Source organism: Ailuropoda melanoleuca, chromosome 15 (assembly GCF_002007445.2).
Source record: "Ailuropoda melanoleuca isolate Jingjing chromosome 15, ASM200744v2, whole genome shotgun sequence".
Lineage (NCBI taxonomy): Eukaryota > Metazoa > Chordata > Mammalia > Carnivora > Ursidae > Ailuropoda > Ailuropoda melanoleuca.
This window is the reverse complement of record NC_048232.1, coordinates 4,420,006-4,434,682: the sequence shown is the minus strand read 5'-3', so window position 1 is coordinate 4,434,682 and position 14,677 is coordinate 4,420,006. Positions and strand designations below refer to the sequence as shown.

The window sequence follows — 14,677 nt, the reverse complement described above, 5'->3', positions numbered from 1 at the left end:
AGAGAAGCAGGTATCCCCTGTTTGGTGCATGACGGTTTCTTTTTCACCTGGCAGGAACGTGATAGTATACCATAGAGGAAAAAATTCTCCTCTTTATCAACTCTCAAGGTGTCTGGATTCAATAGAGGGGGTTTCTCTGCTTAGAGTGAGCCCTCTGCTCCCTGGGCCACCACGTCTCCTTCTTCAAGTGTCAAGGAAAAGTTCCAGAGCTCTGCCTGTGGCTGGCAAGGTCCCCACAGCCGTGTGTACGACCTCCCACCTCCTCTTGCCAGGAGAACGTCAGAGTGATGGTCATCTCCTCCTCACCCCAGCTCGTGTGGGTCATCCGAAGAGCCTGGCACTCCCAGCTCATCCCAGTCCCCCAAACCTTCATCCCTGCACTTTGGGCCTCCTACTTCATGAGCACGGCTCACTTCAGAAGCCCTCCTAGTGTTCCCTCTGGAACTGGAGCTCCGTCCATTGTCAAAAAATTCTAAATCCTGGACTTCGGTCTGCACGCCCACCCCTTCCCTTTCTTTCTAGTCCAAACATGGTTCCTCCTTGCGGATGATGCAGCCCTCTTCAGGGGAGGCCACTGGCCGCTCACTACCTCTGTGTTGGCGGGAGAGCCTCCAGCAAGCATGGAGGTGGGGGTGGCAGCCCCCTGGAAACAGCCACATCTCAGGCCACCTTTTGTGGTCGTGGTCCCCTGGCCTCCGCCCTCGCGATCACCTGCTCTCATTCCTTGAAGATTTTAATTCCTGGTTCTGGCTCGTTCTGTAATACTGTTTCTCTCATCATTCCTGGCATTTTCACATCTGTGCTCTGGAGTCTTGTCTCCCCCACCTTCCCTGTTATAATGGGGATTCTTTCCCTTTTACACAATACTCTTCTTTTTTTTTTTTTTTTTTTTAAAGATTTTATTTATTTATTTGACAGAGACAGAGACAGCCAGCGAGAGAGGGAACACAAGCAGGGGGAGTGGGAGAGGAAGAAGCAGGCTCACAGCAGAGGAGCCTGATGTGGGGCTCGAACCCGTAACGCCGGGATCACGCCCTGAGCCGAAGGCAGACGCTTAACCGCTGTGCCACCCAGGCGCCCCTACACAATACTCTTCAACCTTAGCCTCACGTCTCTTTACTTTCCTGGTTAAATTCCTTCACAGCTCTGTCTCCATTCACTGCCTCCAATTCCCGTTCTCTCACCCCACAGGGGTTTTCATCCTTATCATCCCACTAAAACTGTTTTACTGAGGTCACCGGTGACTTCCACGATGCTAAATTTAAAAGGGACACTCAGTCCTTGACCAGCTCAACCTACCAGCAGCATCTGGCACAGTTGGTACTCCACCCTTCTTAAATTATTTTTTATAATTAGGATCAATTAGTGAGCAATGCTGAAAGGAAAATTCAAACTCCCGTGACTTGCGTGACATTACTGGGTGCAGTTCCTGCAAGAGATGCCTGCAGGGTCCTGATAGAAAGACATGAAAGTCATTGGATTGATTCCAGTTTCATCTTGCCGTCCCTGGAATCTGTTAAGCCCAGCCCCGCCTATCTTGTTGTTGGTAGCAATAAAAAACACTGGAGCCTTGCCTTCTCTTGGCTGTCCGTCAGGAAGGGGGTGGAGAGACAGAGCCAGATTAGCCGGGACCGTGGGCGGTGATGGACCTCAACCTGAGTCGTTCGGTGAAACTGAATGATGGGCACGTCATGCCGGTGCTCGGGTTTGGCACTCTTGCTTCTGATGATGTAGGTAGAACCCAGGGGACCGGAGGGTTGGCCATGAACAGCCGTGGAAGGGTGGTCAGCAGACATGCCCCCCACGCTTCATGCACTCCGGGTGATTTGGAAGGACTCATTTGGGTCTTCATTTCGTGATCTCTAACTTGCGCTAAATGGGATGGCGAGCTGTTGATTCTGGGGATTCAGAGCTGATCATTTTGAGGGTTATTATTATTATTATTTGGGTTACTGTAATGCATATTGAATGCTTACTGTGTATTTTGAGTGCTTTCCATGCATTATTATTATTATTTTTTTTTAATTCCTCAACAACCCTCCTGGGGAAGTGCTATTATTCTTCTTATTTCTCACCTGTGTAAAATCTGAGCTGTGGCTGCTCCTCCTGCCCTCACCTGCCCTCACCTTGCTCCCCCTGCCCTCACCTGTGCAGAGTCAGAGCCACTCTGCTCTTTGTTGGAAGCTCCTGATGGGCAGTGAGTGCCCGGGGATGGGATGACAACATGGCCGCTTTGTAGCAGCTTTGCTGTCACTTCCTTGGCGCAGGAAGTATCTGCCAGAAAACTTCTATCACCGAAATCTTTCATCCTAGGAGAACCCGCTTTTATTTCAAGCTTCTTATTACCTGAACTATCACTAGCTAATGGTTCTCATGACATAATATACATGATACACATGAGTTCCTCAGACCTTGTTTTATCGCTGAAAGTTGGTACCATTTTATTAACATCTTCCCATTTCCCCAACTCCTGGCCCTTGGCAACCCCTTTTCTACTTTCTGTTTCTAGGAAATAGAATTCTTTTTTTCAGATCCCACATGTAAGTGACACCATGCAGTGTTTGTCTTTCTCTGCCTTATCTCATTTAGCGTAAATGCCCTCCACGTCCATCCATGTCCTTGCAAATGACAGGGTTTCTTTCTTCAAAGCTGAATATTCCATTGTGTGTGTGTGTGTGTGTGTGTGTAAAGAAAAATCTATATAAAGAAAATGTGAGATATATATATCTCATATTTATCAGTTGGATGGAGAATGGCTATTATGGCCTCATTTTTAATTCTAAGCCAAAAATACATGTTGTCTCTTTTATATTGTCTGTCTTCTCTAACTATATCTATGCACATCTGTATCCTTAGAAGTTTTCTCTAGTGTCAGAGGCTTTCCTGTTAGTTACTTCCATACAATGAATTTCTTATTGAATGAGACTTGATTGTCCGTGGTCCCTGGTGAAGCCTGTTTCACTAACTCCTCTGAGATGAGAGGTCCAGTCTGTGCCCCCAGAGTACAGCTTTGTTACCGAGGCTTCCATCATCCCCCAGGGGAGCAGGGGACACGCAGAAACATGGCTGCCAACGTGCCATTGAGGAAATACATTGCTTCCCTGTGTCAAGTGGATTACCAGCCCTCCTAATTCGTATTTTATAGGTTCCTAAGAGCAAGTGTGGTGAGGCCACCAAAGTGGCTATTGATGTAGGTTTCCGTCACTTTGATGCAGCATACGTCTATCAAAATGAGGAGGAAGTTGGCAAGGCCATTCGAGAGAAGATCGCTGAAGGCACCGTGAAGAGAGAGGACATATTCTATACCACCAAGGTGCTGTGGGCCAGTGACGAGAAGTCACTGCTAGAAACATTATCTTGTAAAACACAAAAAACAATGTTTGGTCTTGGTTTGAATAATTTATGTACCTTCTCACATTGTAGGGACCCATTGTAGGAAAGTAGAGAATGAAACAGGCTTGCTTTGCTTGAAGCATGTTAGAGGTAGGAGAGTAGACTGCATTCACACGTGAGACGTGAGACGTGATGCGTACGTTCTTTATCTGTTTTATGGCTTGTCTGAGCCACCACAGTTGGGGGTCACCCCTTTTATTCTTCAGCAGATTCCCTCAGGACATATCCGCATGTGGTGGACCTCGTATTCACAGAAGGGAGGCTGACTCAGAAACACGTTCTTCAAGTCAGCATTGAAATTCCTGAAATTTCTACAATATTCTTAGGTGGAAAATGGTGCTTCCAATGTTGAGAGAGTGGGGGTCTCTACAGAATGATCCTATGAGTGTCTCCATCAGGGACACTCTATTTCTAGGAAGTGACAGAGCTGTTTCCAGGCAGATTCCGTTCCCCTTGCCTGGCACTTCCTGACTCTCCTCTCAGAGATGACGTGTCTCATCCCTGGGACATTTGGGCTGCCCCCCCTGGCCCATCCAAGTTCACTTAATGTTCCTGCCATCATTCAAAAACAGCTCAGTGCCCCTGAAGGACCCCAGTCACACCAAGTGATGAATTTAGCATTTCTTTTTTTTAGACCACCCCAGTGGCTTGTTACTCACTTCTCAATCTTGTAACTGAGATATTTAATTTTGGTCCCCAAACATGTGAAATCTCTTCTTTTGATCATTGCAGCTTTGGACTACTTTCTGTCGCCCAGAATTGGTTCGACCAGCCCTGGAAAGATCCCTGAAGGCACTTCAACTGGATTACGTGGATCTCTTCATTATCCATTTGCCAATCGCTATGAAGGTCAGCTTCTGCGTTTCCTTGTTATGCCCATCCCTGCTGCTGCACCTCGTTACGTCCTTCCCGCTAGCTTGTCTGGGTTCTGACTGAGAGTAGGCTTGAGTGTCATGCACAGAATTGCTCCACGACTTGTGACTCTCCTTGACACTTCTGTCACCTCACCACCAAGACTTTTCAAAATCCTCATCCCATAGCCTGCAGAATGATTGAAACTCAATGATCTCTTTGCCTCTGCCTCAAAGAGTTAAGGATGGTGCCCTACATGTCTAAGTGATGTGCTCCTGTCTGTGGTCCCTTAATGATCAGTGACTACAGAGATACGATGGGAAATCCCCACCTCTGTAGGGGAGGAGTCCCTCCCATAAGGACCTCTCAACCCAAGCATGATGGGGTACCTTGCGATGTTTCACACTGTACCCCTGGGCTTCTTTGGGCTTTGCTGATCCACCTCTCATCGGAGTGGACGTTCACGGACCGTGTCTGCTAACCTCACCATCTCTGACTTAGGTTATCATAAACTGAAGCTGAAACACATTGCTTATTAGTAAAGGGGGTTCCCATCATCCAAACCAGCCCGTCCTTGTGAAATCAATTCCAACAGTAGGAAAACTGATTCTTGGCAGAGTATAGGGGTGTGTGTGCATAGGAGGGGGTGCTTAGTTACAGTCTCTCAGATGATTCTTGTTCTCCTCCCTCTCCCCACTTCTTCTCCACAACACACACCCCCCCGCATGCCCAAATTCACACAAACATTCCGATCAGTAATCACAACTTTTTAAGGGTCATGTGACCAAGCTCCTTTGGCACTAGAAAGGTCATTCTTTTAAAAAAAAAAAAAAACACCTTCCTCCTTCTCTTTCCTCTCCGTATTCCAGCCTGGGGAGGAGCTTATGCCCAAGGATGCCAATGGGGAGGTTATTTTAGAGACGGTGGACCTGTGTGGCACGTGGGCGGTAAGTATGGCTACCAGACCTGAGAGGCGCTGTGGGAGGGGTCGAGGCCACCAGCCGGGGGGTCAGAAGACATGGGGTCTGGCTCCATCAATTGTCTGCCCTCAGACAGGTGGCTGAGTCTCGACGTACCTCAGTGTTCTCATCTGTACAGCAAGGGAGTTGAACAGGACGGCCTCTAAGGTCTATTTTTAATCTAAATTCTGTGGTTCTAAGTGCAGGTTTCTTTGCTCCACAGATCAGGTTGAGCTGCGAGCCCCATAAGGGGGACTGTCAGCAGCAAGCTCAAAAGGAGGCAGAGCTCTGTCCGGGACAAGTAAAGGCACCCACAGAGGGAGGGAAGGGCTGCTGTCTGACTTAGCAGAGGGATACCCTTGTGTATGGCGTTCTGTACACTTTTTTCACCGAAATTCAAGGAGAGAGGAAGAAGAACGACTTTCCCTTGGTGGAAAACCTGAGAATTCCTCTTTGCCCTTGACTCTCATACCATTCATACCAAAGAACTATTAAGGGCCTAATAGCAAAACAGGTGTCGCAGAAGAAATCGGGGAGTAAGGGGGAACTTAAAAACTTTTCAGTGTCTATTTGTTGTCCTGGCCGTGCACGTTAATGGACTCAAGGAAACAAAATGTACTGTACACAGTGATTAAGTGTCATAGGAAATAATATATGTAAATGATAAAACTGATTCAGTCAAATCATTATATATGTTAAACACAGATTTCCTGTTTTTTAAAAGTTCAATGTCAAATGCCAGAGCCAAAGTACACTAAAGGCTTGCCTCACTTTTCCCTCCTCCTCAGGCCATGGAGAAGTGTAAAGATGCAGGTTTAGCCAAGTCCATTGGTGTGTCAAATTTCAACCACAAGCAGCTGGAAATGATCCTGAACAAACCAGGGCTCGAGTACAAGCCCGTGTGCAACCAGGTGAGCCCACAGCCCACCGGAGACTGCCTTGCTTCCTGCCCTTCACATGCGCTCCCTTGATGTACGGCTGTGTCCACGGCCAAGGGGATTGTTCCTTTTATCGCAAAAGGAAATGCCAAAGGAGGAACAGGTTGAGGGGAGTGGGAAGGGTATGATTTCCACTTGTCAGATTCCTCTGAGACGTCCAAGTGGGAGATGCCGAGTTGGCAGACAGCAGTGCTGGCCTGTTGCTCGGAAAGTCGGTCGGGGCTGGCGGTGTGTAGATTTTGCAAGTCATTGCTTTATGGGTGGTACTTAAATTCACATAAATGGATTAGTGTTCCTGGGAGCAAATTTCCAGTTTACTCTGGGATAGGATAAGCTGGAAGAGGGCAGGAAAGTCAACATTTAATTAAGGATCAGAGAGGCACTGTTAAGAGATTGAATATGAGTTGCCAAGTAGGGAGAGAGAACACGGTGGAAGCCAAAGGAGAGGGTTGAAAAGGTTTGAGTTGGGAGTGGGGGGTCTTGGTGAGGAGCAAACAGTCCAAATAGGGGTGGAAAAAGCCACTGGACTGCATGGGAAAGCCCACAGGACCAGCGGCAGAGCAGCGAGAGAGAAGCTGAAAAGAGAAGCAAAGAAATGGAGAGCAAGGAAAGGATAAATCATAATTAAAAGAAATCATTTTAAAAAATAATGCCCAACACCCAAAAGACAAATAGTCCAGTCAAGAAATGGGCAGAAGACATAAATAGACATTTCTCCAAAGAAGACATCCAAATGGCCAACAGACACGTGAAAAATGCTCCAAACCACTTGGCATCAGGCAAATACGAATCAAAACCACCATGAGATACCACCTCACACCAGTCAGAATGGCTACAATTAATAAGATAGGAAACAACAAATGTTGGCAAGGATGCGGAGAAAGGGGATCCCTCCTACACTGTTGGTGGGAATGCAAGCTGGTGCAGCCGCTCTGGAGAACAGTATGGAGCTCCCTCACAAAGTTAAAAATAGAGCTACCCTATAATCCAGCAATTGCATTATTGGGTATTTACCCCACAGATATAGGTGTAGTGATCCAGAGGCACACATGCTCCCCAATGTTCAGAGCAGCAATGTCCACAATAGCCAAACTGTGGAGGGAGCTGAGATGCCCTTTGACAGATGAATGGATAAAGAAGATGTGGTTCATGTATACAATGGAATATTACTCAGCCATCAGAAAGGATGAGTACTTACTGTTTACATTGACGTGGATGGAACTGGTGGGTATTATGCCGAGGGAAATAAGTCAATCAGAGAAAGACAATTATCATATGGCTTCACTCATATATGGAACATAAGAGATGGTGCAGAGGATCATGGGAGAAGGGAGGGTAAGGTTGGATGGGAAGAAACCAGAGAGGGAGACAAACCGTGAGAGACTCTTAACTCTAAGAAACAAACTGAGGTTTGCTGGAGGGGAGGTGGGTGAGTGTATAGGATAACTGGGTGATGGGCATTGAGGGCATGTGATGTGATGAGCACTGGGTGTTATATGCAACTGATGCATTACTGAACACTACATCTGAAACTAATGATGTGCTATGTGCTGGCTAACTGAATTTAAAAAAAACCCGCCATACGCTGCCAATTTTCAAACACTATGACTTTGTAAAATTTTATAGCCCTTTTTTTTTTAAAGATTTTATTTATTTATTTGACAGAGAGAGACAGCGAGAGAGGGAACACAAGCAGGGGGAGTGGGAGAGGAAGAAGCAGGTTCCCAGCAGAGGAGCCTGATGTGGGGCTCAATCCCATAACGCCGGGATCACGCCCTGAGCCGAAGGCAGACACCTAACGACTGCGCTACCCAGGCGCCCCATATAGCCCTTTTGGAAAAGAGCTTGGAAATGAGCCAAGAAACCATTCAAATATTTATACTCTTCATCTTAGTTATCTTACTTCAAGGAATCTATTTGCAGAAAATAATTTAAAATGTGTTAAAATATGTCCCTCTGTCCTTCCTTCCCTTTGTCTTCCTCCTCCTCTTCCTCCACCCCCTTCTCTCTATCAATTTATTTGTGAAAGAAACTGAGCCTTTTTTCCTTTAAATTTTTCCACACAATTGGTTTTACTGACTGATCCCTGTGATACAGTTTGACATGTGACTCCGTCTTTTGTGCTTCCTGTAAACTGGAGGTTAGGTCTAAAGATGTGAGCATATACACATGTCATCGTGAATTCATGAGTGTTAACAGATGGGATGTTTTCCCACCCACTGCTTATCCTGAGCAAATGGTCACCATTTTGGTCAGCAGAAGCCTTGTCCTCCTCTTTGTCTTCCCCATCTTCTTTACTCTCAGGACTGTAAGATGTTCCAGGATCAATTTGTAGCTTTTTTTTTTTAATGTTTTTTTACTGTATTATGTTAGTCACCATACAGTACATCCCTGGTTTTTGATGTAAAGTTTGGTGATTCATTAGTTGCGTATAACACCCCGTGCACCATGCAATACGTGCCCTCCCCACCACCTATCACCGATTTGGATACCTTTGATCCCTTTTTGTTGTCTGATTGCTGTTGCAAGGACTTCTAGTACTATGTTGAATAATAGTGGATACCTTTGATCCCTTTTTGTTGTCTGATTGCTGTTGCAAGGACTTCTAGTACTATGTTGAATAATAGTGGCGAGAGTGGGCATCCTTGTCGTGTTCCTGATCTTAAGGGAAAGGCTTCCAGCTTTTCCCCATTGAGAATGATATTTGCTGTAGGCTTTTCATAGATGGTTTTTATGAGATTGAGGAATGTACCCTCTATCCCTACACTCTGAAGGGTTTTAATCAGGAAACTGGATAAAATCTATGACACTGATAGATTTGTGAATGTTGAACCACCCTTGCATCCCAGGGATGAATCCCACTTGGTTTGTAGCTTTTTTGTTCAGACCTGGAATCAGCCAGTTTTCTAAGGAATCTTGGTGTCTTTTAGTAGGATGCATTTAGATGCCACCACTTGACCATAATGGTCTGTAATAATTTTATTTTATTTTTTTTATTTTTTTTTAAAGATTTTATTTATTTATTCAACAGAGATAGAGACAGCCAGTGAGAGAGGGAACACAAGCAGGGGGAGTGGGAGAGGAAGAAGCAGGCTCATAGCAGAAGAGCCTGATGTGGGGCTTGATCCCAGAACGCCGGGATCACGCCCTGAGCCGAAGGCAGACGCTTAACCGCTGTGCCACCCAGGCGCCCCATGTAATAATTTTAAACACTAATTAAAAAAATAAGAAGAGGGGCGCCTGGGTGGCTCAGTTGGTTAAATGTCCCACTCTTGATCTCAGCTCAGTCTTGATCTCAGGGTAATGAGTTCAAGCCCTGCACTGGGCTCCGTGTTGGGTGTGGAGCCTACTTAAGAAGGGGGGGGAGGAGGCGAAGGGGGAGGAGAAGGAGGAAGAAAATTGTCAGTTGGTTAAATGTCCCACTCTTGATCTCAGCTCAGTCTTGATCTCAGGGTCATGAGTTCAAGCCCTGCACTGGGCTCCGTGTTGGGTGTGGAGCCTACTTAAGAAGGGGGCGGGGAGGAGGCGAAGGGGGAGGAGAAGGAGGAAGAAAATTGTTTTATTACATCTGAAAATTGATAGCATCTTGAAGGTATTTCAGAAGGACATGAGAAAAATAACGAATCTGAAAATATAGTACGTATGTTAATAGAGTATCAGATGTTTCTTCAAAGGACTTTCCAGATTTACATGCCTTTGGCTTATGTGCTTTGATACCTTTTGGTCTTGGCAATTTACAGGTGGAGTGTCATCCGTACCTCAACCAGAGCAAACTCCTGGAGTTCTGCAAGTCCAAGGACATCGTTCTTGTTGCCTACAGTGCCCTGGGATCCCAAAAGAACCCAGCCTGGTAATGAGACTATCAAAGTGAACCTATGTCAGCAACTCTATGACGACAAAACATTTTTATTAACGTTTCAATATGGAAAGATTCAAACATAAGGAAGTAAGCACGATCATGTGGAGAGTTCCCATGTCCCATCAGCGAGCTTCAAAAATCACCCCCATTCTTCCAATCTTGCTTCATCCATGCATCCAGCTACTCCAAATTCCACTCCAAATGTTATTTATTAATTTTATGGTAAAATTTGCACAGCTTGTTATGTATAACTCTTAGCTGTATAATTTTGACAAATGGATGTACAGCGTAACCCACCCCCTGCCATGATACAGAACCTTGGCATCTCCTAAGACAGTTCTTTTGTGTTTCCTCCCAGACAGTTCTTCCTCACCATCATTCCTTTATTTTAAAGTTTTTATTTTAATTCCACTTAGTTAACACACAGTGTTATATTAGTTTCGTGTGTACAATACAGTGAGTCATCACTTCCATGCAACACTTGGCGCCCATCGCAGCAAGTGTCCTCCTGCGTCCCCATCACCTGTTTCCCACAACCCCTTCCCCCTCCCCTCTGGTGACCATCAGTTTGTTCTCTGCAGTGAAGGGTCTGTTTCTTGATTTATCTCTTTCTCTCTCTCTCTTTTTTTCCCTTTACTTGTTTTGTTTCTTAAATTCTACATGAGTGAAATCATCAGGTATTTGTCTTTCTCTGACGGACTTATTTCATTTAGGATAATAGTCTCTAGCTCCACTCAGGTCATTGCAAATGGCAAGCTTTCATTCTTTGTGATGGCGGAGTAATATTCTGTTGTATATACATCACATCTTCTTTATCCATTCATCTGTCGTTGGACAGTTGGGCTGCTTCTGTATCTTGGCCACTGTAGATAACGCTGCTATAAGCATAGGCGTGCATGTATCCCTTTGAATTCGTGTTCTCGTACTCTTGGGTAAATAACCCAGAAGTACAATTGCTGAATTGTAAGCTGGTTTTATTTTTAACTTTTTGAGGAACTTCCATACCATTTTCTTCCTTACTATTTTTTTTTCTGATTTCCTTTTTCAACCTGGATTAATGTGGTATGTTTCAGGACTTCATAAATAAAAGAAGTCATAGAGGACACACTCTTTGTGTCCAGCTTCTTCGGCTGGCCATAGTATCTGTGAAATGTGTCTGTGTTGTTGCAAGAGTCTGGTTCATTCTTGTTTGCTGCTGTGTAATAGTTCATTATATGGACACACATATACCATAAATTGTTTCTCCATTCACCTCTTGAAGGAAACATTAGTTGTTTCCAGTTTGGTGCAATTGTGAATGAAACCCTATGAGTATTCATGAAACTCTCTTAATCATACCATATAGTACCTACTTCTCTCAGTTGTCTGGAGAATCTGGGGGAAAGTGACAGCACACTGTAGATGTTCAGTCCTACACCCTTCTAATCTGTGTTTTGTGTTTTGTGTTTTTTGTTCTCAGGGTGGAAAGGGGTAGCCCATCTCTCTTGGAAGAGCCAGTCTTGAACGCCATTGCCAAGAAACACAATAGAAGCCCAGGCCAGGTGGCCCTGCGCTTCCAGCTGCAGCGAGGGGTGGTGGTCCTGGTGAAGAGCTTCAACCAGAAGAGAATCAAAGAGAACTTCGAGGTATAGGCCCGGCGGCATTTTTCCAAAGTGAGGAATGGGTGCTGTGTTGGGGACTCTCTCTCTTGCTTTTCAGCAAGCGCCCATGTTCATGCGTTCCCAGGCATCTCTCCCTGTGCGCTGTGAGGCAGCTGGGCAGGAGAGAAAGCATGAGCCCGAGTTCTAGGCTCTATGGTCTCTAGTTCTGGCTTTGCTGCTTCCTAGTTACGTAACCTGAGCACATTTTACGTCTGTTCTCCTTATAGGAGGAGAAAACCTTGTTTCCTCTCTTTTACCTTCTCCATCTGATGAACTCCGGTGTGTATGTCAATATCAGACCCAAATAGGATCAGCAGCTCCGTTAAACCATTGGCACGGCATGACCGCCACAGCACTTGGCATGGCCGTGTGGGTTTTCCTTTAGTAAACTCAAATTGCTTGTTTATAGGTCGGTGTGCTCTCCAAGCTATGAGACCCTAAATGTCGTGGTGCTCTCTGGATCATCTTGTAACACCTTTTCCTCAGCAGAGCTCCCAGCAGGTAGGAAGCTAGGTGTAAGTTTAGGGACCGACCAAACTAACAAATGAATGGCGTTGCCCTAAACTCTCTCTCATGTATCTCCTGGTGCCTTAGAACAGTCAGTAGTCTTCAACTTACTTTGTTGTGAACTCCTGCAAATTGTGAAATCCGTGGGAACCCTAGCCCATCCTAATGACAACGAAAACTGAATCCTGAGTTCGGTATTTGCGAAAGATGATATTGTGGAGCGTGTGACTTATAAAGTATTTGCTCCAAAACTTTGAAGCCATAGATTTAGTTCATTCAATGTACGGAAATATCCAATAGGCAAATCTAATCTCATTGTTAAACCAATCAGAAAAGAGTTCCCATTTTATTTTTCAATTCAACTCAATATGTTAATACATATCCCCATGACAACATATCCCTTCTGGAGTATACTTGTAAGACAGAAAGACCTGGGATTGTGAGTTGTGAGTCTTTCTTTTGTGACGTGGAGCAGCAGAGAAGGGATGGGGAAGAACGGGGTGGGGGGTGAACTCATGCCAGTGCCCCTGGAAGCTGATGGTGGGGATGTCCCCCCACCCCCGCAGTGCGCCTTTGCCCCACCCCGCTGCCCAGCTGGAAAGAACTCAAGCGCCCAGGTAGAAGCCAGCTGCATTGGGGGAGAGGTCAATCTGGTTCTTTCCTTCCTTTCAGGTTTTTGACTTTGAATTGACTCCAGAAGATATGAAAGCAATTGAAGGCCTCAACAGGAATTTCCGATATTTCAAACTACCATTGTAAGTGACTTGTATGTTGTATTTCACGGGTCGTTGGTTGTTTTCTGCGGTGTGGAGGTCAGCAGAGGGACGACGCTGCCCTAAATCAGGAACGAAGTCCTGATTGCCACGTAGGAGTCAAACAGGAGCTTCCCCGTAGACCGAAGCCTGGAGGCTTACTGCGGAGCTCAGGCTCTGACCCAGTGGTAGTGTGAACGGGGGCCCCAGAACAGACCAGGAGTAAAACCTCTAACATTCACATCATTGGGAATTCAGTACTTTCGTGCCCCAGTCCTGTGCCTGGTGTACCACTCTCGGGGCAGACTGACCCGTTAGACACAGAAGGCCCAGTGCCCATGGTCCACTGTACTTCTGGGGGCCTGTGAAATTGCTTCATCTTTAATTCTTTTCAAAATCAGGAGAAAAAAGGATTCCATTAATAATGACTACGTAATAATGAATCCAGCCTGGATTCTGTTTATTTTTATCCTAACACAATTGTAAAGTGTCATGTTAATATTTTTATGGAGGAGTGTGGCCCACAAAGGCAAATGTGCATTTTTTCCTTGGCAGGTGTTCTTTTCCCTATTTCTTTCAGATCCATTTGTTTCAAATGCATCTTTTTGTTGGCCTTTTCTCAGCTGTGTAATGTCACTGAACTGAATTATAAATGGGTCATGAAATTAATTTACCCTCAAGTTGGTGACTCATGTGTCCCCACTGGTATACAGATAAGATCCTTTGGATTTCTCTGGTTTCTCGAGTCAAGACGGACTCCCAAATCGCCTTTGTCCATCAGGAGGCGATCCCCTGGGAGCCCCTGCCTCCTTTGACTTTGATTTATTCACTTTCCAATTTTTCAATTAGACTGCGGGAAGGTCTCCGGATCAAGGAGAAGGAAGGCTAGTCAGACAAGGGTTTGCAAGGGAGGTTAGAGACAAGAGGAATAAGATTTTAGTTACAGAAGAAGAATTTAGTTTAGAAAGAAAGATCATCAGTAATCCTGATTATTGAACAACAAGTATTCTCTTAAATGATAACTTAAGAAGACAGTAATCACATTTTGTAGGAATGGTTATTTAGGTGTACGTATTATCTCCTCAACAAACTGGCAGTTCCTTCATAGAGGGACCCTGTGTTGTCAAGGGAGCTCCTTACATATTTGCTGAATTCATGCATAAAAAAAAAAAGCAGGAAAATCCTCGCTGTGACTGTTCTGACCATCTCAGGGCTGGTGCCCCCGGGGATGTAGTGACCAGAGTATTCGAGTCCCAGTACTTACCCCTCCTGTAAACTGCCACCTAGATCAGGCTCTGTGTCCCTTGGGTGTTTGTACTACACATGCGGGGGAACTGGGCGCTCAGGTGGGCTCTGCTCGGGGCTCCGGAACTTCAGTGCTCGAGCTTTTGGGAGGACAAGGGCAGATGTGGCTGCGGACTTGGAGGTTTTCGCCCAGCCTACCTAAGTACCCAAAGAACCCTCTGGGACCCTGGGAGGCAAAGTTGACGAGTTCACGTCCCTCCTTCTCTTTCAGTGCTGTCGGTCATCCTCATTACCCATTTTCTGAAGAATACTGACCGTGAGCTATCACCATTCGCTCTACCAGAATTTCTCCCTTTCAGGGCTCGGAAAGGCTTCTGTGTGTGGTGGAGACGATTAAAAGCAGTGTCTGTGGCTTCAGGCTGCCTGCCTTTCTTTCTTTTCTTTCTTTCTTTTTTTTAAAGAAACAATAAAGACTTCAAAATAAGCATGTTTTTTCCTGATTATTATAATGATTACAAAAAATTTGGGAAAT

General features: G+C 45.4%; 1 protein-coding gene across 2 annotated transcripts; it reads left to right on the top strand.

The window, feature by feature from the left end:
• The first annotated feature begins 1,592 nt into the window (after window positions 1–1,592).
• LOC100483758 (aldo-keto reductase family 1 member C15) lies at window positions 1,593–14,641 on the top strand. Of its 2 annotated transcripts, XR_004620658.1 has the most exons (10): window positions 1,593–1,730; window positions 3,146–3,313; window positions 4,126–4,242; window positions 5,115–5,192; window positions 5,993–6,115; window positions 9,883–9,992; window positions 11,461–11,626; window positions 12,051–12,142; window positions 12,821–12,903; window positions 14,417–14,641. XR_004620658.1 is itself a non-coding variant. In XM_002920341.4 (9 exons), the coding sequence occupies exons 1-9, from the start codon at window positions 1,644–1,646 to the stop codon at window positions 14,457–14,459; spliced, it is 975 nt and encodes a 324-aa protein (XP_002920387.1). In that variant the 5' UTR covers window positions 1,593–1,643; the 3' UTR covers window positions 14,460–14,640. The 2 variants fall into 2 exon arrangements, 1 of the variants encoding a protein (XP_002920387.1); XM_002920341.4 differs by lacking the exon at window positions 12,051–12,142 and having other exon boundaries at window positions 14,417–14,640.
• The last annotated feature ends 36 nt before the right edge of the window (window positions 14,642–14,677 follow it).